Source organism: Cheilinus undulatus, linkage group 13 (genome assembly GCF_018320785.1).
Source record: "Cheilinus undulatus linkage group 13, ASM1832078v1, whole genome shotgun sequence".
NCBI classification, from domain to species: Eukaryota; Metazoa; Chordata; class Actinopteri; order Labriformes; family Labridae; genus Cheilinus; species Cheilinus undulatus.
The window spans coordinates 30591221-30612672 of record NC_054877.1 but is presented as its reverse complement, the minus strand read 5'-3'; the positions used below and the strand labels follow the sequence as shown (position 1 = coordinate 30612672).

At 38.6% G+C, this 21452-nt stretch overlaps 1 protein-coding gene across 9 annotated transcripts in view; it reads right to left on the bottom strand.

Moving 5' to 3' along the window:
- Nucleotides 1-13635, bottom strand: part of dnah9l (dynein, axonemal, heavy polypeptide 9 like) — a 46596-nt gene extending 32961 nt beyond the window's left edge. For 2 of the 9 annotated variants that reach the window (XM_041802667.1, XM_041802668.1), the window contains exons 1-24: nucleotides 13441-13635; nucleotides 12794-12849; nucleotides 12560-12680; nucleotides 12305-12474; nucleotides 11036-11258; nucleotides 10829-10945; nucleotides 10519-10605; nucleotides 8902-9060; nucleotides 8592-8675; nucleotides 8336-8494; nucleotides 7949-8071; nucleotides 6485-6607; nucleotides 5974-6198; nucleotides 5648-5866; nucleotides 4908-5075; nucleotides 4063-4188; nucleotides 3869-3976; nucleotides 3652-3783; nucleotides 3401-3561; nucleotides 1399-1555; nucleotides 1167-1312; nucleotides 932-1048; nucleotides 702-840; nucleotides 112-204 (exon numbers count right to left, since the gene is read on the bottom strand). In XM_041802667.1, coding sequence (XP_041658601.1) covers nucleotides 112-204; nucleotides 702-840; nucleotides 932-1048; nucleotides 1167-1312; nucleotides 1399-1555; nucleotides 3401-3561; nucleotides 3652-3783; nucleotides 3869-3976; nucleotides 4063-4188; nucleotides 4908-5075; nucleotides 5648-5866; nucleotides 5974-6198; nucleotides 6485-6607; nucleotides 7949-8071; nucleotides 8336-8494; nucleotides 8592-8675; nucleotides 8902-9060; nucleotides 10519-10605; nucleotides 10829-10945; nucleotides 11036-11258; nucleotides 12305-12474; nucleotides 12560-12670 — 3147 coding nt within the window. In that variant the 5' untranslated portion in view covers nucleotides 12671-12680; nucleotides 12794-12849; nucleotides 13441-13635. Of the gene's footprint in view, nucleotides 1-111; nucleotides 205-701; nucleotides 841-931; nucleotides 1049-1166; nucleotides 1313-1398; nucleotides 1556-3400; nucleotides 3562-3651; nucleotides 3784-3868; nucleotides 3977-4062; nucleotides 4189-4907; nucleotides 5076-5647; nucleotides 5867-5973; nucleotides 6199-6274; nucleotides 6325-6484; nucleotides 6608-7948; nucleotides 8072-8335; nucleotides 8495-8591; nucleotides 8676-8807; nucleotides 8863-8901; nucleotides 9061-10518; nucleotides 10606-10828; nucleotides 10946-11035; nucleotides 11259-12304; nucleotides 12475-12559; nucleotides 12681-12793; nucleotides 12850-13440 lie in introns of those variants that run through there. The other 7 variants (XM_041802669.1, XM_041802670.1, XM_041802671.1 and 4 more) reach the window with 7 other exon arrangements.
- Nucleotides 13636-21452: the final 7817 nt, after the last annotated feature.

The following is a 21452-nucleotide window of genomic DNA, read 5'->3' as shown; positions in this document are numbered from 1 at the left end:
GAAACTGTGATGCTGAATGCAGTAAAAAGTTCAGGCTTATAGAAATGAGACTCTCTCTTTATCCACCTAATATAAAACGGCAGCTGCCAATGAGATCAGGTTGATGCGTACCTGCTCCTCAGGCCTGCTGCGGTCCTCTCTCTTCAGTGAACCAGCCACAACAAGGACTGACTTAATAGCCCTTAAACCCCAATCATAATGATCCTAGCAGATGAAATGAATTAAACAGGGACATGATCAAGGAGTCTGATTAATTTTTATTGGTTTTCTCTTTTTCTAACTACAAAAGAGAAAATGAATAGTATACACACTGCATTTTAAAACTTTGGTCAGAATGATCAGAGTGAAGAGAAACATAAAGGAGGGTTGGATTCTGTGTGGCTGTTTCATGTTTTTCACTATATGCAATACTTTGTGCAGAGAAATAAGAAGGGTAGTATGGTTGATCTTTTCTTAAGCCAGTTAAACACGCAAAAGTTATCAAAGAAATAAAATACTCATGCAGTTGACCTGCTTGCTGTTTTATTTTGCATTTGCATGAAATAAATTACACATCCCAAAAAGTTGAGACATTTAGAAGTGGGTGTGCTTGATACACATTTAACATTCCTATTTTGCTTTCTTAACAATTCATGCCCACTCCAAACAAACAAAATGATAGTTACAGTCCTTTTTCTTTCATTTACAGTAGTTTAACATACCTGTTTGGACAGCAGCTCCTTACAAAGAGTGTAGAGACTGATGAACTTGCGCGCCAGCAGACGAGCATCAATGAAACCTTCTGCCACCAACATGATCTCACAGATCAGCTCAAAATCTGGGATAACCATGGCGCAGGGCCTAAATCCAGCAAACCAGATATTCATCAGTGACCATTTATATGAATAAAATCTGGCACTCATACCCTCCTCTTTCTCTTCCTGTATCAAACCTGAACAAAGCTTTAAGGTTCTCTGGGAGTTCAGCCCTTCCAGCATAGCCTGGGTTCAGAGTGATGAAGATCCCCACCGTATGCTTCAGCTCGATCTCCTCTCCCAGGAAATGAAACCTACAATCACACAAAACCGATTACAGAGTCAGAAAGTAAGAAAGAAAAGCCTGTAGAGAAATGTCAGACAAGATTAGTATGTCCACTTTGTTGTGAGTGTCATTATTTCCACATTGACCTTTGCTTCTTGTTGCGTACAGCATCCTGTATAGTCTTGACCTGTACAGCTACAACAGACAGCACCTCTACTGAGATCCTGTTGAACTCGTCAAAGCAGCCCCACACCCCGGTCTGAGCCAGACCCTTGTAAATGTTTCCAATAGACTGTGGGCAGAGAGTGTTGTTAAAGGGAGTGAATAAAAATGACATTATGAATGCATTCAATAAGACATATGTGTCCTCTGTATTACCTTGTAATCCATCTGCTCAGAGCAGTTAAACACATACACCATGATGCCCAGAGAGCGTCCAAGGTCTTTGGTGGTCTCTGTCTTACCGGTGCCAGCCGGGCCAGAGGGAGCTCCACTCATAGTCAGATGGAGAGACTGGGTCAGGGTGATGTAGCACCTAACAGAGGCAGAGTGCAGAGAACCCATACTTCTTTTTTTCACTTTTGTCATGATAAAAGTCTTGACAAATGGTCAAATCTGACATTATAATATTAAACTATGGTGTTATTTTTAGCCAGAACTTAAAGAGAGCTGATGTTTTCATAAAAATTCTAAATATACACTGATATGATTCTTGACAAAGGAAATAAAAACTGTGTTGCATTAAAAATACTGTTGTTGTCTGTGGTTAAACTGATGTTATGGAAATCCATCAGACTGAAACCACATCGAAGAGATCAGACAGGACCACATCTAAAAACTAGTGGCAGATCTGGAGACTGAGACTGATTTTGTCATTAATAGATTCACCTTTTGTCTGTCTCTGGCAAACTCTCAGCAGTTTCAAATGCCTGCTGAATCTGGACTTTGCCTGGTATTAGCCTTTTGCTTGGTCCTAATGCTAGCAGCTAATGCTTCATGTTATGCAAATAGTTCGTCAAACAGATAATGACTTCTGTGACTTTATAGAACTATTGTGTTAAAACTCGAGGAGTTTTTCCTCCCTTTTACTCTGCACTACGGCCTTGGAGCAGCAGAGACTTCTTCTCTGGAACTTAATGACAGGCAACATACTGTGACGCCACCTACTGTTTCAGAATGCGTACTCTTGCAAGGAAGTCAACAAATACCTTTATTATCACCTAGGGTGCTAGGACCCTACCAAAAAAGAAGGAATTCTGATTATTAGAGACTGAGCACTGAAGGTGCAAAAGCCATAATGTATCTGTAGCTGTTATTTTTTGCAATTTGTGGCCTTTTTTTCAAGGCCTTAATATTCCCCAAAACTCACCAAACTTTCCCCAAAATTGTCCCCCAGCTGAAATAGCCACCTAGTGAGTGGAATTTTGCAAGTACATCACACAGGGTCCCCACAAGGACCCCAAAAGTGGGATAGGGGACTGGGTAACACCTACAGGCATGAAAATTGGTACACATATGTATCACCCTACTGGTGACAGGAAGTGACACAACTGGGTTGTTTCTTTATTGGCAAGCAATTTTTTGTCATGCTGCTTCACAGGAAGTCACTGTGACTCTAATATGGCACCTCTGATTTGCATCAAATCTCACATGTATGATAAGAATCCTCCCCTCTACATTTGTAGATGTGGATTTAAATGTGTAGTACATGTTTTTGCTAATGCGCCAGCCAGGGTAGGAAATCTGCACCCATCACCAGCCAACTGTGGGTATTTTTTTCAGTGTTGGGTAAATTTTCCCACCCTACCTGCCACTGTAGCGGGTAAAAAAAAAACCAAAAAACCAAAAAAACAAAAAAACAAAAAAACAAAAACAAAAAAAACCCTCCAACAGAGTAACTTTGTGACAGTAAACGGCAGTGTTAATTTTGTTGACTAATTATTTTTGTTATAGTTTTTGTTAATAGCCTTTTATCCCCTGACGAAAATGAGACAGGAACTAATAAAAACAAGTGCACATGGACAAAAACTAAAACAAAATTAATTGACACTTTATTCAACAAATAAAAACGACACGAAAATGGTTGACAGAGACTTTATACAATCAGACCTAATTTCGTCATGTAGAACACTGGTAAACAGGATAAATTGAGTCCCGGTTATCTGCTTTTTCTGTCTGACTTTATGAGCAGAGCCAAGCAGAACCACTTTTAAAGACTCTGTTGTTGCATGGGAGGTATTTTAAAATATACAGTTGATTTACTTAGATGTTTTAATGTCTATGCACACCTTGATTTGACTTGATAAGAAAAATTTGGTCCATTAAAGTTATGTGCCTTTTTTAAAATCTGTGTAGAACATCAAGATACATTAATATGCACCTGTCGGTGAGAGGAGTGATGACCAGTCTGTTAGTGTTCCCCAGGTATTCATAGCTGAATTGGAACTGGGCATCACAGATGTTGACATAACAGTGCCTTGTATCGTCGTCCCAGCGATGGCGTAGCTGCGAGAGCCATGCAAAGGCCTGACCTGTTGTCACCTAAGAGACGCATACAGTAACATCAACAGGAGACTCTGCTGGCTTGTTAAATGCCTCATTAAACACATGCATGTCTCACCCAAGCATTACCTTCTGACTGATGAGACTAGCAACCACATCTCGAGCATGGACATCAATAGTACAGATGGTCATAATTTTCTGTCTGTCTCCAGGAGTTAAATCACCGAGCAGCATGTGGATAAGTGAGTTCAGTTGTGTGATCTAGAAAAGAGACAAACAACAAACATTACAGAACAAATCTATCATCATCCACCATTGAAACATCCTTCCTTGTGAGCTGCACCACCTGCTTTTTGTTGTAGTCTTTGAGTGCTGTTTCAAATCCTTCCTCCACACGCTCAAAAGCAATACCCACATCTGTGGCCCACCACACCTGACTACCAGTCAACCCAACCTATGAATTAATGAAAGAAAGGTAAGACTAAAGGTTGAGTTATAATGAAATTAAAAGGTTAATTTACACACTTTGTATCCTCAGACCTGTGCAGGATAATCAAACAGCCACTGGTCTCGTGGTTTGTCCTCATATGCAGCTACTGCCTCCTGGATCTCTTTTCGGACTGTGCAGCGCATGGTACCCTCAAGCGAACTCAACCAACACTCTGCCTGTAGAAAGACACAAATGTAATATGATACATTGAAATACAGTAGTGGTGCTCTTATCCTTTATTTATTTTATTTTTAACAGATCATTGTCATTGGACAATGTGCATTGTTGTTTTTGTCTTTTATTAGTGCGTGATTTTCTTTTTACATATTGGTTGTTGTTTGCTTTGATTTTTTTCTCATTGATTAATACCACTGTGATAGTAGCTAACCACATACAGTATGTGATTCTAATAAAAAAATTTCCAGGGAAAAATTAAGTGCATCATTTTTCACTCCATCATTGTGCTAAATTACAGGAGTTCCCAAACTTTTCAGCCTGTGCCTCCCATAATAAGAGCCCCAGAGACTGGGTACCCTCACTGTTCCTGGGGGTGGTTAAAGCATACATTGTTGCACAAACCATCCAGTACAAATTTACATTTTGGGGTGTTTTTGTGCACATTACTTACATTTAAGCAACCCCCCTACCTTTAGGAACCAATGCTGTATTGTAAACTGCATTGTACAATATTATCAAAATATGATCTTTTGAAAGTGCTTGAAAATGTTTGCATGTTGCTGTCGTATACTTATTATTATAAAAGTACACAACTGATGTCAATATGGCCTCTGTTTAACTTTTATTGCTATGTTGCAGTAATAGAATAAAAGAGCGCAGTGTTAAAGGAGTCTAGCTCAACTAAATTCGCTCATTTAGAAATCACTTTTTATTCTACCTGTCCTTTACAGACGCATGGCTCAGAGAATTGTATATATTCTCCCTCTTTGCTGTACATCCCAATAGCGATTGCCTCTCCAACCTCCTCCCCTTTTCCATCTCCATCAGAGTCCCTGAAGCGAAGATCTGCTATGTTGTCAAACAGCTTCAGCAAGTGTCTGGTCACCTGGTAAACACATGTAAACAGATTTTAGAACTGATGTGAAATGCCACTTTGCTTCTCTTATATATTTTTATTCATATTCTCTCCATGACACTAGGTCATAACCTCACACCCCAGATAGACTATTTCAGATTTCATATATTTTACATTCATCTGCGAAACTGCCATACAAAGCAAGGATTTTTCAAAACCAATCAGAGCAACGAGACAAACTGAGGTTGTGCACCTCCGGTAGTAAGCTGAGCTTGTCAGGCAAACGCTGCTGTAGTTTATGAGAAGTGAAGCTTAACTGTGGATAAAACTCATGCCAAAACCGGAGAAAAGCAACAAAAGGTTTTTTGTCTTGAAAAGCTTTCAGTACTCTTCTTTGGTCTTTATTTAATAACAAAATGTGGTCCATTTCTGCTAAAAATGCTGCTGTACTATTACTAAATCCAAGCTAATTGCTACACTAGCAGCTGTCATTGCTATCAGCTTCCAGTACAACTAAACCCCAAATGTAGCTACCACCACCACAAAAAAAAAAAAAAAGAATTACTAGAAAATGAGATGTCATTAAAATTGCAACATGGCACCTGTTTGGGCTGTGTTCCCTTGGAAACAATCTCTAGCAGATCTGAGGCAGAAACAAAGTAGAATCTGGGAAATGTGAGTCTCTTTGTCTCCAGGTATTCAGCCAAAGCCTTCTCGCACACAGACAGCCTCTGCTGCAAAGTCTCCAGGTTCTCCAGGAAACCAGGCTTGTTTGTGACCTCTACCACATTATTGTTCTGCACCACCTCAGTCATCAAGCTCTGGGCGAGAGAGAGTAGAAAGTATAAAATAAAGGTTAGGAAATACAAAATAATAACAGGGTTAGAAAGATGCATGCCAGCTATTGCTCTTATGTTTTGGATATTACCTGGAAGTCGCTGTGTATTCCCTGGAAGCGCTCAGCATCATTGGCCAGCTGGCAGCGGATGTCCTGGCTATTAGTGAAGATGCTGTTGAGGTGAGCCCAGGTCCTCTGCACAGACATCCAAGAAGAGATGACAAGATCTGCCACCATCAGCTTCCTCTGCCACCCGCTCACCTCAGCCTGGAAATACTCAACGTACTTACTCATGAGGATGTTCTGGAGCTGCACCTATGGATAAAAAAGGAGCTTTAAATGACTAAATACAGGACCATTTTTAATTGATGCTGCCTCCAATATTAAATACCTTCGTATTTTCTTTCTTTACATTTTCTTGAGTTTTCTGTCTGCTACTTTCTGAATGTCACCACCATGCAGAGGTTAATAAAGCAACATTACAAAATAAAAATGAAATATCAATTTTTCCTTGATGTTGAATAAAAGAAAGGTTAAGTATAAAACGTAATAACGTAATAAGCTATCAAATCCTAACTATCAGCACAGTCACCACCCTTACCTGGTTGTCCTCCAGTGTTTCTATCAGGTTCTCATCTGCTTTGAGCAGTGGGGTTCCTGTACTTGTGTGAGTCTCATACGAAAGTGACATTACACTCCATGTTTGGGTTATTTCTGCCAAAACCTGCCAATGTAAAAATATGCTTTAATCACAAAAACTCTTACATACAGTGCCCATAAAACCACCTAGGATTCTTTACCCTTTATTGATTTTATAAATCAGTTGTGGTCAAAATAGTTCGGCTTTTTTTTGACAAAAAAAAAAAAAAAGCCTCATTAATATCAAAGCAAATAATAGATTTCTACAAAGTATTGTCAATAAATATATAATATAAAATAAGTGACAGCACAAATACTTACTACCTTCGAGTTAGTATTTAGTAGATGCACCTTTGGCTGCAATCACAGCACTGAGTCTGTGCGGATAGGTCCCAATAAGGCTTGAACATATGGGCACTGAAATTTAATTCAATTCTTCTTTGCAAAACTGCTCAAGCTCTGCCAGATTGTATGGGGATCATACGTGAAAAGCCCTTTTCAAGTCCAGCCACAAATTCTTTATTGGACTGAGGCCTCGGCTTTGACTTGGCCACTCCAGAACATTTACCTTGTTGCCTTTAAACCATTTCTGTGTAGCTTTCACTGTATGCTTCAGGTCATTGTCTTTCTGGCAAATAAATCTTTTCCCAAGTCCCCACAGCATGATGCTGCCACCATCTTTCACAGAGGGTGTGGTGTAGTGGAGCAGTGTTTGGTGTCCACCATGCATAGTGCCTTGTCTGATGGACAAAAAGCATACTTTTGGTGTCATCAGACCAAAGAAATTTCTTCCACTTGACCATGGAGTCTCCCACATGCCTTTTGGCAAACTCTAGTCGAGATTCAATCTGATTCTTGTTCTTTTGTCTTTGTGGTGTTATGGTAGCCAAGAATAATGATTAACCAGTGACTGGACATTCTAGACACAGGTGACTTCATACTACAGTCACTGAGACACATTCACTGCACTCAGGTGATCCCAGTTTTACCGACTGGGAGACTACTAGCACCAACTGGCAGGACCTCTGTTGAATGAGGTCAGAGTGAATATTTGAGAAATCACCTTTTTTACATTACATATTTTTATTTAATTGACATGACTCTGTAGAAATCTGTTTCACTTTGACATTGGATAGTTTTTTTGTATTCTTTTATAGTCAAAAAGCCATGATTGCTTTTATAAAATAAATAAAAAGGTTAAACATCAAGGGGTTAAGTACTTTTTATAGGCACTGTATCAATTTCTGTGTGTATGCCTCTGTGAGCATGTTGTACCATGCCTGTATCTTTCTCTGTTTAAATTCTTAACCATTATACAATAAAGTCATACTTTTTGTTTGTCTTAAGTTCATTTAACACAAAAAGTATTCTAAAAACACAGATTAACAGAAAACTAAATTGTAACTGGCAGGTCTTAGATTCTTACTTTCTCTATGGCCATTTCTTTTACAGCCTTGTCTACAATGTTTTTGACCTCATCCTCGACACGATGAAGCTGTAATTCCAGGAGATCCCCCAAGGTGGTGCCCTCTCCCATCACAAACCTGACCTGAGGACAGAAAGAAATACATGAGAACCATGAGTGAGATCAGATTTCAGATCAGGATGATTGGGTTCAGTGAACTGTGCTGGTCATTTCAGGCTTGGACATGAGCTGGCAGGATTGTTCAACGAAGGCAGAGAACATGAAGATGGGATTAAAAAGCTCAATATATTGGATAGAAACAAATGCAGGGAAGAACATGATTGATGAAACAATATTAAATCAGATAGAAGTACACAATATGAAGGAGAGGCAGAGATAGTCTCATACCCCGGTGGTGTTCATAAGCTGCTGCCAGTGTCTCTCTCTGACTGCAGAGTTCTGCAGCTCATTGACGGCTCTCAGAGAGGTCAGCAGGTTCTTCACAGTTGATTCCAGACCCATGTAGACATCCCAAACCCTCACCTCCTTATCAAGCATCTTCATCTCCTTTTTGAGACAAATAAAGTCAAAACAACGAGAGAAGTTACAAATATTTTCTCCAAGAAAATTACAGTCAACACTTGTTAGTTGAATGTTGTCATACTTTGGCAAATCGTCTGAGCTCCATGTCCATCTGCTCAACATTGATCTCTTTCCAAGGAGTCTTGGTCCAATCCTCTATACTGGTCTGTCAAAGAGAGGAAAATCATTTTTAAACTTTATGTTTTGGAACTTAAATGAGATAACTCAGTTTTACCAGAATATAAATGTCTATTTATAGTCACAAGGGAAATTTGCACAGAGACTTAAAGATGCTTACGGTACATGCAAGCCCTTCTGCCTCATGATAATGGTTTATCAACTGGACCTAAACACAGAGAATTCAAAATGCCACTGAGTTATATAGAATATACCTTCACAAAGATAACCATGTCCCAGACTGCTTTGACCAATATGATATCAGAGCGGCACTGGCGCAGTTGCTTGTAGTCTGGAAAGCTGACCTCAAACAGATCAGCTGTGTCCTGCAGTTTTTTCATTTCTGCCTCCATTACGGCCACTGATCGATTAGTCTAGAGACGGAAACATTTTAAATGCTTTGTTTTAGTGAAACTACATCATTATGTACTATCAGACAGCAGTCTGTAAAGAATGACTTTTCAAGTCCCTGTAAAGCAACACCAGAAAATATTCCCTGAACACACACATGATGTAAATAGTTTCTGAACAATGTTTAATCATGAATTATGAATCTAGACAGAAAGCTTTTCATTACTTTAAGACTCAGGTTATGGGCAGGCCAAATGGGGGGCTCACTAAGGCACTGGTTTTCCTTAGCAAAATCCTGCTCCCCCTATGGTACCATTGGCATCAGGCCCACTGTATATGAGTGGGACAAGTCCAACCTACTTTTTAAAATTAGTCATTTTGATCATTTCACTTTCACTGTTACATACTGTACTTGGTACATCTCTAGTTGGGCAACTACGGGTACCCGATGGTAACGGGAATGGGTGAAGATAATCAAAATGCAGGTGGGTAGCAGGTGACAATAGGAACAAAAGAGAAAATATTCTGCTATATGACAATGATTACCCTTATTTTTGCAATTCTAAATAAGCAAACACTGTTTAGTATGATTAGAATTAGTTCCTTTAAGCCCTGAGATAATTTTGGACATTTATTTCCCTGTGTTACCTTTTTAGGTCAAATGTAGACTTGTTCTTTAGCAAATGGATTGTAGGAGCTTAAGGGATTACTCTAAAAGTACCTATGTCACACACTGTTGAAAGTTTTGAGTTTTGCTCTTTCACAGTCTTTGGTTGTACTATATACAAAGGGGCAGTTGTTTTAAAAGAAGAATGCATTATTCATGCGATTGTGAGTGTGTGTTTAAGTGTGTGAGAGAAAGAAAAGGCTCTGTGGTATGCCTATACACTGCTGCTTCTCTGTGCGCGTAATGTGCACAAGCGTGGATCAGCGAATACGCAGTAGCGCCATTGTTTTTAGGACATTGATTAAGCGGCAGCTTAAAAAATAAAGTAAGCATTAGTGTGTAAATGTTGTGTTAATCACGGGTTGGGTCGGGTCTGATTGGGTAGGGTTGCACTCTACTATTCACAGGTCCAGGTGAATGTTTTTATGAAAAGGGATAATGCAGGTAACATGTTGGGTTTTGGTTCTTCTATGCTTTTGACACTCATGCAAAGCAAAATAATGTAAAAGCACTTTTATTGGCCTGCTAAACTTTTAATCAATGCGTGAATCTCCCATGGATCAGCTCAAAGAGGCTTGTTTGACACAGTGACTAGAAATGAATCAGCCACACCCTCTCAGAGCAGACATTACTGTTTCATTTTTTGCAATTTTAAACTTAATTACATACTTGGCTATTTTTTCATTACTAAAATTTGGCAAGGTTTTTATAAACACAGTTTTCTGTTTTATTACAAGGTTAAAAACAGAATAATTATTGCTTTGCAGTGACTTTTCTAGTTGAATAGGTAGTAATGAAGTCTTCCACTGCTTACCTTATCAATTAGTTTATATGGCTGCTCCACACTGATCTTAAAGATTGTCTCAGTGCGAAACTGTTCTCTAAACTCATGCTGCTTCACCTGAAATTTGAAAAAATAAATACATTTTAAAAAACCTTGTGTCTATGATACATTAAAACAGTTGTTCAACTGTATATCTGCACATTTATAACTGGGCGCTGTGGGAGGGTAGTCAGTCATATATAATGCAGGAATGAAACAGAGACGGTTTACATGTCACTCATTGAGCCTTTTGTATGGGGTCCCCTCACTGATACCCTATCCTGCTCACACACAGCCTCACCTCAAAGCGAACACATTTCCTGCGTATAACTGAAACTTCATTGGACTGTAGAGGAGCCACTTCATGTTTAACTGTGAATGCAATTTTCTTCAGACTTTTCCACTTTTCTGGTAGCTCCTGTGTGTCATAAAAGTGTTTTTTGAGTAAAGGTATTTATAGCTGATTCATCTTCCCTCAATTCAATACAATACGTCCATGGGTACACACTTCTAGCTGGTCATAGACGCTCTCTGGCAGCTGCTGTCCGTAGGTCTTGAGGAGTTCAGCAGTAGACTTGAGAGGTTTGAAGTGCTGCTCATTGCTGATCTGCCGGTCTCTTATAGCCATGAGGTGGCCCATGATGTCCACGAGGCCTGCGTAGTCACCCTCAGACACTTTTTTAGACAGGCCATGGGCCGTGTCCTGGAGAAAAGTGGATAACCCTCTTACACTGCCGGATGAATACAAAGGACAATGATGAGTGGAGAAGAGTGGTAAATGAATTCAGCTGATGAATACATTTAACTGAAACAATCATTACTATCTTTGCAACTGCATTTCCGTCAAGCAGTCTGGTTCAGTTTGATTTGATTCATTACAAAATGATTTGTTTCTACTATCAAAAGTTGGGAAAGGTACAAAAAAAAAATAACTGATCCGTACCATCCTACTTTTTTGGCCCTTCTGTTGGGGTGCCATGCATACCCATCAACCCTAAAGAGTTTTGCTAGACTAACTTACTCCATTTAATGGTTGAAAGAATCCTTACTCCCCGAAACAGGGGTGACAGTGAGCAAACTCAAGTGTGACATGTTTTGTACTGATTTGAACAGCTTTTCTCCCTCATTTTATTACGAAAATGCTTTCAAAGAAAACTGTGTTTTTCTATTTAGTAAATAAACCTTTTGGGGTACTGGATAGATTGAAATGACAACGTAATTAAAAAGGACAAGTGACAAGCAAGTAATGATGTGAAATTCACGAGTACGCTGGTTTTAAAAGTCAGCTCTTTTATGTGAATGAGAGGAGTCATCTCTAGTTTGAGAGCTGATTTACTTTTGTTGTTTTTGCTGTTGTTTATGGCACTCACTGATGGGCTAAACTGATGCCAATTGAAGAGCTGTGTGGGAGCAAAAAGACCAACTTTTATTACTGATGAAGGCTAAATGATCTGAATCTTCATAAAGAGACAGACTCCCCATCACTATAAGCAAGCCTGGATGGGCATAAGCTGTAGAAACTGCAAGCAGGATCAGGGTTGTATCATGAGACACTCACTTACCATTTTAGATGAGCATTTAGAACTGAGGAATATTTCAAAATACTGCTTTTTGTTCTGAGACAAAACTACTATAAACATAATGCTTGCATGCCACATTTTAAAAGCTGAGATGATTAAAATCTTTTTTTTGTTGCTCTTGTTTTTTTAAAGTAGATAACATGCTTCAGCTTGTCTACATCTGATAATGGCACTGCCTGTTATTGTGTGTGACTAACCTCTGGTTCACGTGGTTTAGCAGGTGCTCTTTAAACATCCAGCTCCATCTCTTGATGACATTCATGAGTGTGTGCTTAAAGGGTCTGATATCAAGCTGAAGCCAGCTACAAAATACTCTTTTGTCCTCCATCTTGCTGACCCTTACGTACAGAGACTCAAACAGGTTGATCTGAAATAAGGATCATCAGGAAAATTAGGACTTTGGTAAATTCATTAAAGATGAAAAACAGTTTCACTATAACTATGAAGCAGACCTGTTCTTTGAAATTTTCCAGTGTGGGTGGGTTCTTTTTCAGTTCGTAGTCAGCATACAGTTCTGCTTCTTCAGTGCTTAACACGTGGCCATACAGCAGGAACTGCCTCATAAATTCAGACCTGTGATAGTTGGGGTGTTTTCATAAAATTATGATTATCAAACTATAAAGCAGATCGTCTGCTTACTTTAGCAATAAAGAAACATGAAATATCTATCAAAACAATCTTCCTACCTGTCATCAGTCCAGAGGTAACGGTAACTTGCAAACGATCCCTGATATTCCCGGACCTACAAATGGCATTTTTTTTTTACAGTCTTGATCATCATAACTGAGCATCTTTACTTGTGTCCCAATTCAGAACTGCATCTTTCAGATTGCTGACAGCCTCCCAGCTACTATTGAAAGCTGTCCATTTTGAAGGCCCCAATGCAACAAACGAATGTGTCCCCCTTTCCCAGGCCAATGAAGGATCCAACAGATTTATCCTTTGTTGCACAGTATATCCCAAGATGTATTGCATGACAAACAAAAGAGCTGGCAGACCCTCAAGCAGCTGAGTAAGGCATTATTCGTTTTGTCTCAATCAAATAGCCACCAAAATTAATGATATGGAATTAAAGAGATCTCAAATTTTTACATTATGCTTAATTAAAAAAAAAGGTTAAGTAACATGATATTTTTATGATAGCTAAATCTGGTACTGACTTCCAGTGCAGTGTAAGGTGCATGGGGACAGCAGCAATAATTACAAACAAAAGTGTACTGGGAAAATCAGCTGGTGATGCAAACACTGAATCTTTCCAGTATCCCATGCTAGGTAGGCTGGGTGCTTTACAGGCTGGGACAACTGAAGGATGCTAGTCCTGACAAAGACAAACCTGTCAGATTGCAGGAAAAACTCAAATGGAGGACCAAAAATGCAGATAAAAACTCAAGGATTTAATTAAACAAACAATCTTACTGAAAACTAAAACACTGGAATCAAAATCAAAGAAACAAAACAAAATCCAAAGGAGGCACGAGGAAAGCACGAGGAGTAATACTGAGGAAGACACAGGGAAAACATCTGACAAACCGACACAGAGACTAAATACACAGGGAGTGATTAGACAAAGGGAAACAGGTGAGGATAACGAGACACAGGTGAAACTAGTGAGGGTAATCACAAAGGAGGGAAACTGGAGCAGGAAGCAAAACTGGAATCAAACAAAAGGGAAGGCAACTACAAAATAAAACAGGAAACAGGGACACTTTACAATACACAAGAACACAGGACCAGGAGAAGAATCAAACATGAGACACTAGGAGGGAGCAAGGAAGCAAATACAAACACAGGGAGCAAAACTAACATGAAACACAAGGAGTAAAACTAAACATGACGCACAGGGAATTAACTAAACATAAAACACGAGGAGTAAAACTAAACATGAAACACAGGGAATATAAAACTGAACAAGAAGCACAGAAAATAAACTAAAAAAGAAACACAAGGAGTCAAAATAAATACTAGAAACAGGGAATTAACTAGGCATGAAACATATAGCACCAAATACACAGAAACATGAGGGATCAAAACACTGAAACACTGAAACACAGCACCTGAACTACACCCAAAAATCACAGGAAAACGCTAGAGAATCTCAAAAAACATAACAAATCAGAACCTGGATCATGACAAAACCAAATGTTTCATCTGCACTTACTTTAGAGATGGCTGCCCGTGCCCTTGAACGGATTAAATGGCACATTTCTGACAAATCCTCAAATTCATTTATGTCCGTCTACCAAAAGGAAAAAACGGATATAAGATCATATTTCCATGTGTAAATAAAATAAAGTGAAGTTAAATTCTAACAGTGTGGATATATATAATCAAACACAGCACCTGATAGTTATCCATCTGTTTATGCTTTGCCACTCTGGGAATGAAGGATGCCAAGTTGGTGATGTTTGTGACCATCTTATCCACAATATCATAGAAGTTACCCCCTTGGCTGAAGTCTAATGGGGGCTCAAAGGTCATTTCATTGCCATTGAGCACCAGCCGGACCTCAAATAGCGGTGTAATGTGTTGGGCTGCATCTGTGTTGTCCATAATGTACTGCAGGGAGTAGCGTACCGCACTAGAGAAACCTGTTAGGATCATGCGATCCACGTAGTCTGTGTAAGCCTGCCACTCAGTGCTGTGCAGGTCTGTGACTCCCAGCAGAGATTGGTTCTCCTAGAGTAAAGAGGGAAAGTCATGTATAAGAGCAACTTACAAAGTAGGAAAATATTTGTACTAATCAAAATTAATCATGAATAGCTGTGCAGATTTTGCAGAATGAGCACCTGCAGCAGTTTGTGTATTTGCTCCCCTGTGTTGGAAATGAGAGAGTGCTGTTTGGAAACACTCTCCTCAATGTCAGAGAAGATGAGGAGAGTAGATCCTCTGCCTTTTCTGGTGATGAAGGCACGGTGGCTGAATTTCCCCATGAGGTCTTGGATAGCCTCCACATTGGCTTTACTTTTCTGGACACGACTAGAGATGCTCTGGTTATAAAAACAAGGGTGACAATTACAACCAGTAATTACATAACCTTTGGTTGACAGCTGAATGAGGCTTTTTGAAGGTGTGAGTGTTTCACTGGAGGGAAACAGGTTCCCAAATCTTTTTCATGAAAGAAAAAACTAAAAAACAGACCTAAATTTGTATCTTTTTTTTTTTATTTCAAATATGCTACAACTTCAGTTGTTGAAAAAAATACAAAAGTGCAAAACAACTGCTGTTTCTGGAGTGTCCATTTAAAGCTGGATCAAGGAAAGTGAAGCCAACTTAGTTGCAACTTAAAGCAAAAAATAAACATTGTGAAAGACTGAAGGGGTGAATTATTTTTCTAACTTACCTTTTTTGTTGTCACTGAGGCAAAGAGTTACTTATAAAATTTTCCTTTTTTTCCAACTTTAACCTCTAAAAGCGTCATATGGACAGGCGTTGAAAAATAACACTTTGCCATAAACACTTACGGCAGTGCATCAGAGACCTGTACATGATGTGTCAAAACCAAGGCTGCTTGGGGTATAAAGGGGAGAGTTTTCTGGGGTACAGCCAAACTGGGGCCCGATGGAGGTCAGCAAAAATCATGGTCCACTGTAAAGATAAGCTGTGATATCTGTGTTTTTTTAACCAAAACAATAACCACTTTTATCAAAGCAAAAAACAATCTTTATTTATTTATGCCATAGTACAACGTCACCTCTTTCAAAATGTAAAATTCTTTTCGTAAAAGAGTTTTCATATAAATACACAAACTGTTACCTTCACTTGGTCTCTTGTGTTTTTAATGTAGTCCCATAAGTCATCCTGAGCCCATGTCAGCTCTCGTAGCGCTGGATCCAGCTGTAGTCTTGTTCCATCCATCTCATCTTTCACCAATCCCAACTCTACAGCAAGGATTGTGCTGTGGAGCTGGTTGTACCACTGGGTCACCAGAGCCAGAGTCTGTGTGTACTACAAGAAACATGGCAGTAGTGTCAAAATAACCTGACATGTTTCATCCTATGTAGAGCTATACTGTTCACAAATAAACATTACTATAACCCTATACGAGTAGCTCTAGAAGCTTTCACCATGTATAGCCGGTCTCGTTTGGAGTAGAGGTGAAGGGCTGCTTCAGGAATGTTTTGGCTCTTCAACATACTCAGGTACTTCACTTCTCTTAGCACAGAGGTCAACTGGAGAAATAGTGAAAGGGGCATAAAATGTAATAGACAGTTGAATCAATCTGCTGTTGCAGTTTGTTGTTAAAATCATTTTTGACCTTAATAATATAACTCAGAATAGGGTTAGAGTTAGAGCATTTTAGAGTAAAGACCTCATTGAATATAAAAACCTATAAAGGTATAAAAATCTGAGTGAAGGATAAAAAAAGGCAACTCATTTTTATCAAGTACCTTGCAGCAAAGCACACACAGTAAATAAGATCAGCTGGTTGTCCTTGAATTACAATGCTTGAGTCTTTTATATCTTGTTTTATATATTCATTGCTTCACTCACAGAGAATGTTTTCCTTTTTCACAGTTTGTGGTTTTATTTAGCTGAATTAAATTAGTTGAATTGCATAATTCTGCTTAAATAATGTTGTGTCTGCTTATTTTAAATAGTTGCTTGTTTGTTCAAAGCAAATCAATGTTACCTCTTTTGATAATATTACAGCGCATTTCCACCAAGTGGTCCCGTTATGTCCAGTAAAGTTTGGCATGAATTTGGGACAGTGAACCTGGATGCCGTTACATGTCCACTGCCAGTGTCAAGCCATGCTCATAGCAATGGGAATTCTGGCTATTCTATGAACTTCAGCTCATTCCTGTATGACACATCACTATGACTTGTGACTTTTCATCTTGAATTGAACTGCCCTTTCAATTAGGGATGCACAGATACCAGTATGAGCTATCAATGCTGATCAGAAGCCTAAGTACTCGTACTCATAAAACATTGCAGATACTTTACTCTGTATCATTGTAAAGCATGATATTAGCCTCTCATTATGGGAGTTTATTGTCAAAGTCATGTCTGTAGTTTGGGGATATTTCAACGAAAACGAGGATGACAAAAGTAGCAAAAGTTTGGTCTGAAAAATGTGGTATTGGTGAACCCTTTATTTCAATGTGACCATCACCCCACAGGATTAATGTTCTTGATAATAGTACATCACCATATCCGTTAAAAACATTTTTATGACAAAATGGGGAAGAGGAGCTATTCAGCTGGGCTATTTTTTATTTCTCTTTAGGGTTTGACAGGTAAGTTTGGTACCCCAACAGAAATGTGGCAAAAATGTGACAGTGCGAAGAAGTTATTTTGGTATGTTTCCCAACTTTTGACAATTGAAACATAAATAAATGCATGCCATACTGAAAGGAAGTTAACGAGACTTGGTGGAAACACAGCTGTAGTCAAACTACAGGCTGGATGTTGAGAAAAGAAAATGAAGCAAATGTAAAGCTTTCATAAGTGGAGCAAACAATACATCCACATTGGATTATGGAATATAGTTCTTGGTTGCAGAAAAATAGATATACCTTAATTATTCAGTGTTGCAATTTCAGCAGTTAAGTCTAAGTTTAACTATGAATTGTTTAGCTGTACATTACAGATTATTCAGCTGTACAATTCTGCACTGATTCCACAGCACATAAAACCATGTACAGAAAACGATGAATAAAAACACATTAACTGTGGTAAATATGTTCATTGTATCTTCTCTGTGCTTACTGCAGGGCTGAAGTTGACTTGGAACAGGCCTGCATCAGTGTCCAGTGTGAGCAGTGGCTCATTAAGGTGAGTTTGACAGATGTCCTCTAGGCCCTCGGTCCACTCTGAGAACATCTCCTCATCATGCTGGTGCAGAACCTCCAGAACTCCCTCACACCTCTGTAGGACGTTATCTGCCTCTGCACAGCCCAGAGGCCTAGGAGGAAGAGAGAAAGCAAGGAAATGAACAGACCAAATGATAGCCAATCATGAGTCTTTAAATCAGTGTGGGATTCTAAATACAGTTATCAAAAATGCATTACAGGACATTACATCAAATAACAACTGCTGGCAGGCTCTGAAGGTACTTGACTGCCCCATTAGATGCTGCAGTTGACAAATGACAAGGAAGGAGTAGTGTATTTTAATGGGGAAATGTGCCAAAGGGACTGTTCCTTTCAGATAGGCTTGATGTTTTTTTTTAACAATTTAACCATGGTTTTAAGAAAAGAATTGCATTTGTAGAGAAAAAAGGTTTTTCCCCCCAACAATTAAATTGCTCTCTTACTGCTCCAGATCAACACACAAACACAATCTGGTCAAGGCAGCAGAAATGATTATCTACGGGGCTGGTTCCAAAAAAAGAGCCAAAAATATACAAAAATAACGGCCAGGTAAAATGAACACAGAAATACTGCTTCCATTTTTGTCACCAATGCATGTAAAAACAGATCAGCTGGATGAAGTGAGAAACTCAGTCTGTGTGAGTATGGTTTGTACTTACATATGGGCCAGTTGGCAGAGGGTGCTCCTGTTGATAAGGATGCGGTTACGAAGCTCCTGGGACCATTTGAGGTTGCCTGCTACAAACGGCATATTCTTTCCCAGAACAGAACAGCCAGACTGCAGCTAAACAATTACAGCTGAGTTAATTCCAAATATTCACTGAGTACTGATAACAAATCTAAGTTACTGATTTTTGTTGCAACATTTTAGCAGCATGTTTTTCTTCGTTAATGAATTATATTACCATACACAACAAGAATTGAAGTTCTTGGCAACTTCTTCCAGTTTAGCCTCTCTTACCCCCTCTCTGTGTTGATCAAGTATAAACTGACAGTGGTCTACTTCCTGGCTGAACATGGCCAACAACATGTCATAGTTTGGAGAAAAAAGCTGGTGAATCCTGGGTCTCTCAAGCAGGGCACTAAAAATCTTCAATAGCTGGATGGATAAAAAAAATCTCCTGTTATTATCTCAGCCGCCAATGATTTTTCCTTTAATTGAAAATGCATTTCAACATTTTCCACATGCTGTTTTTACACAGATACTGAAAAAGTGCAACTAGTCAGCATCTTGTCCCTGAAAGACTCAAAGCTACATGACTTTTTAAGTAAAAGACTTAAGGCAGGTAAAGGTGTAACAGAAAAACCTTAAAGGCTGACTTCAGATTTTTGGAGTGCTGGAAGGCCAGGTTGAGGACGGTTCCCAGCCTTTGGTCGAAATCTTTGTTCTGATCCATAAAACGCCAGTAGTAATGCACAAAATCCTGCAAAAAACATAACAGACAGAAAATATTACTATTGTTGGTAGAGATGAACTGCTACAATTTTTTTTCAGAACAAATTCAAGTACTTTCCTTTGGGTACCCACTGATACCTGGTATAAACATTAACCATTACAGTTGATAAAGCTAATTTTTAGATTTGTTTAATGTTACTCAGAACCTTCCTAACTAGTTTAGTTGCACTCTTTTTCCATTGTTTATTTTAAAATATCACCAAACTACAGAGATGGGTCTAAATTCTCCTTCTTGGTCAAATAATGACAGGCTAACATAAAACAGTAAACTGCTGAATCAGCAATGTTTATGAGTACAAGTGTGAGTACTTGTGCTTGGAATTGGCCACATGACCAATACTGACAAACAACTGGGACAAGTTGGCCAAGTAATGGTTTTCAGTTGAGTTTGCTCTGAGTAGGCCTTTGACTAGAGTTAACATTGATGTCTGATTATTAATGAACAGAAATAAGAAGAAAAAACTGAAAAATACTACTGGTAAATGTTGACCTTAAGCTAAAGTGCTACAGTTGACCATAACATTGACATTGGCTAATGTAGCAAAGTTCACTGCAATGTCATGTCATATATCGCTGGTGTTGGGAAAAACCACCTATATCCATTTTTCATTATTTTATTTTTTTCATAACCCAATTTTTAATCAAACATTATGCATTGCTAATAATCCAAACCTACAAGTTGCTGGAAATTTGTGCCATATGCTTTTGTACTGCCCTGCTGTGGGTCTTTAAGGACAGAAGTCTGTAAGCTAACCACAATAATTTTAATGCAAATATCTAATAGGATGCAGTGCTTCACAGTTAAAAACAAGACAAAACAGAAAGACAGCCTTTTTACATTGCCAAAAGAATGACTTTATCCAACTGTAAAATTCATAAACCAAAATGTTTCTCAAAAGAAGCAAGGGTTCCTTAGTTTTTTAATATCCTTGGTATGAAGCGAATAGCAGATTTGTTAAATGACACTAATTTAAGACTGAAACCATTTGGCATCAGGCTTGGGTTTGCATCTCAGCATCATAAATATTAATCTAAATCGAATCTTATCAATCATGAAAAATCTGTGTTTTTGTCTCCATCTGAAACTTGTGTCTGCCCTGTACAGGATCATTTGGAACTTTCGATGATGTAATGAATATGTAACCAGGTGGTGGAACATGCACTTTATATCCTCTCTATTTGTAGTGCTGTTCAGATATGTCTTAATGTCTTTGTTGTTGCATGTGTTTGTTGTTGTTGGTATTAGTCATGGTTGTGGTTTGGAATTGTGTTTAACCTTGTCATGTATAAATAAAGTATAAAATAAAACAAATAAAAAGTGTCAAAATGATGCTGATAATGGCCATTCAGTGTTGAATTATTTGAGAAATACAGCGTTTTGTTTTCAATCCCTGAAAAGTGGTGATTTTGGAAATTGAAGCATGACAACAGCGACATGCTAAGCTGACTGTATAGTCTGCCATAGAGCTTAATCCAAAGGTGGTCCTTTGTGGTGTTTGTGTGAGATTTAAGGAGCAAAATGAAATACACTTCATTCTCCAACGTCTTCAGATACCATATGCAGATACCCATGCACATTGTTTGACCATTTTTCTTTGTTTGAATTGTATAAATTTATTCTTTTTTTCATTTGTGATATGTATGTTTTTTAATGCTGTCTATGGCTGCAACATGGGCGAAGAGCCCAAGACAAATTTCTCACTTTGTGGGACAATAAAGTTGATCTTATCTAAATAAAACTGCACGCAAAACAACATTCCTACTGCTTTTCAAAGGAGGTCTAACAGCAACTAGATGCTTGAATGAATTGTAAAGCTGCAAAAGATGTGACAGGCTTTTAGCAAGGGAGGACAGGGCTAAGATAAGTCAATTGTTAGTGTTTTCCTAATTAAACGTACCAACTTATTTTTACAATAAGATTAACTTTAGATCACATCACAGTTTTTACTGCACTCCTTCAAGTTCTCTCAGTTGACCTGATAAACACTAGCTAGACTAACAAAGATCACTTTATCAGCTGTGGGTGAATTAAACTGGAAAGTGCTATATGTATTGAACACTTAATAAATTAAA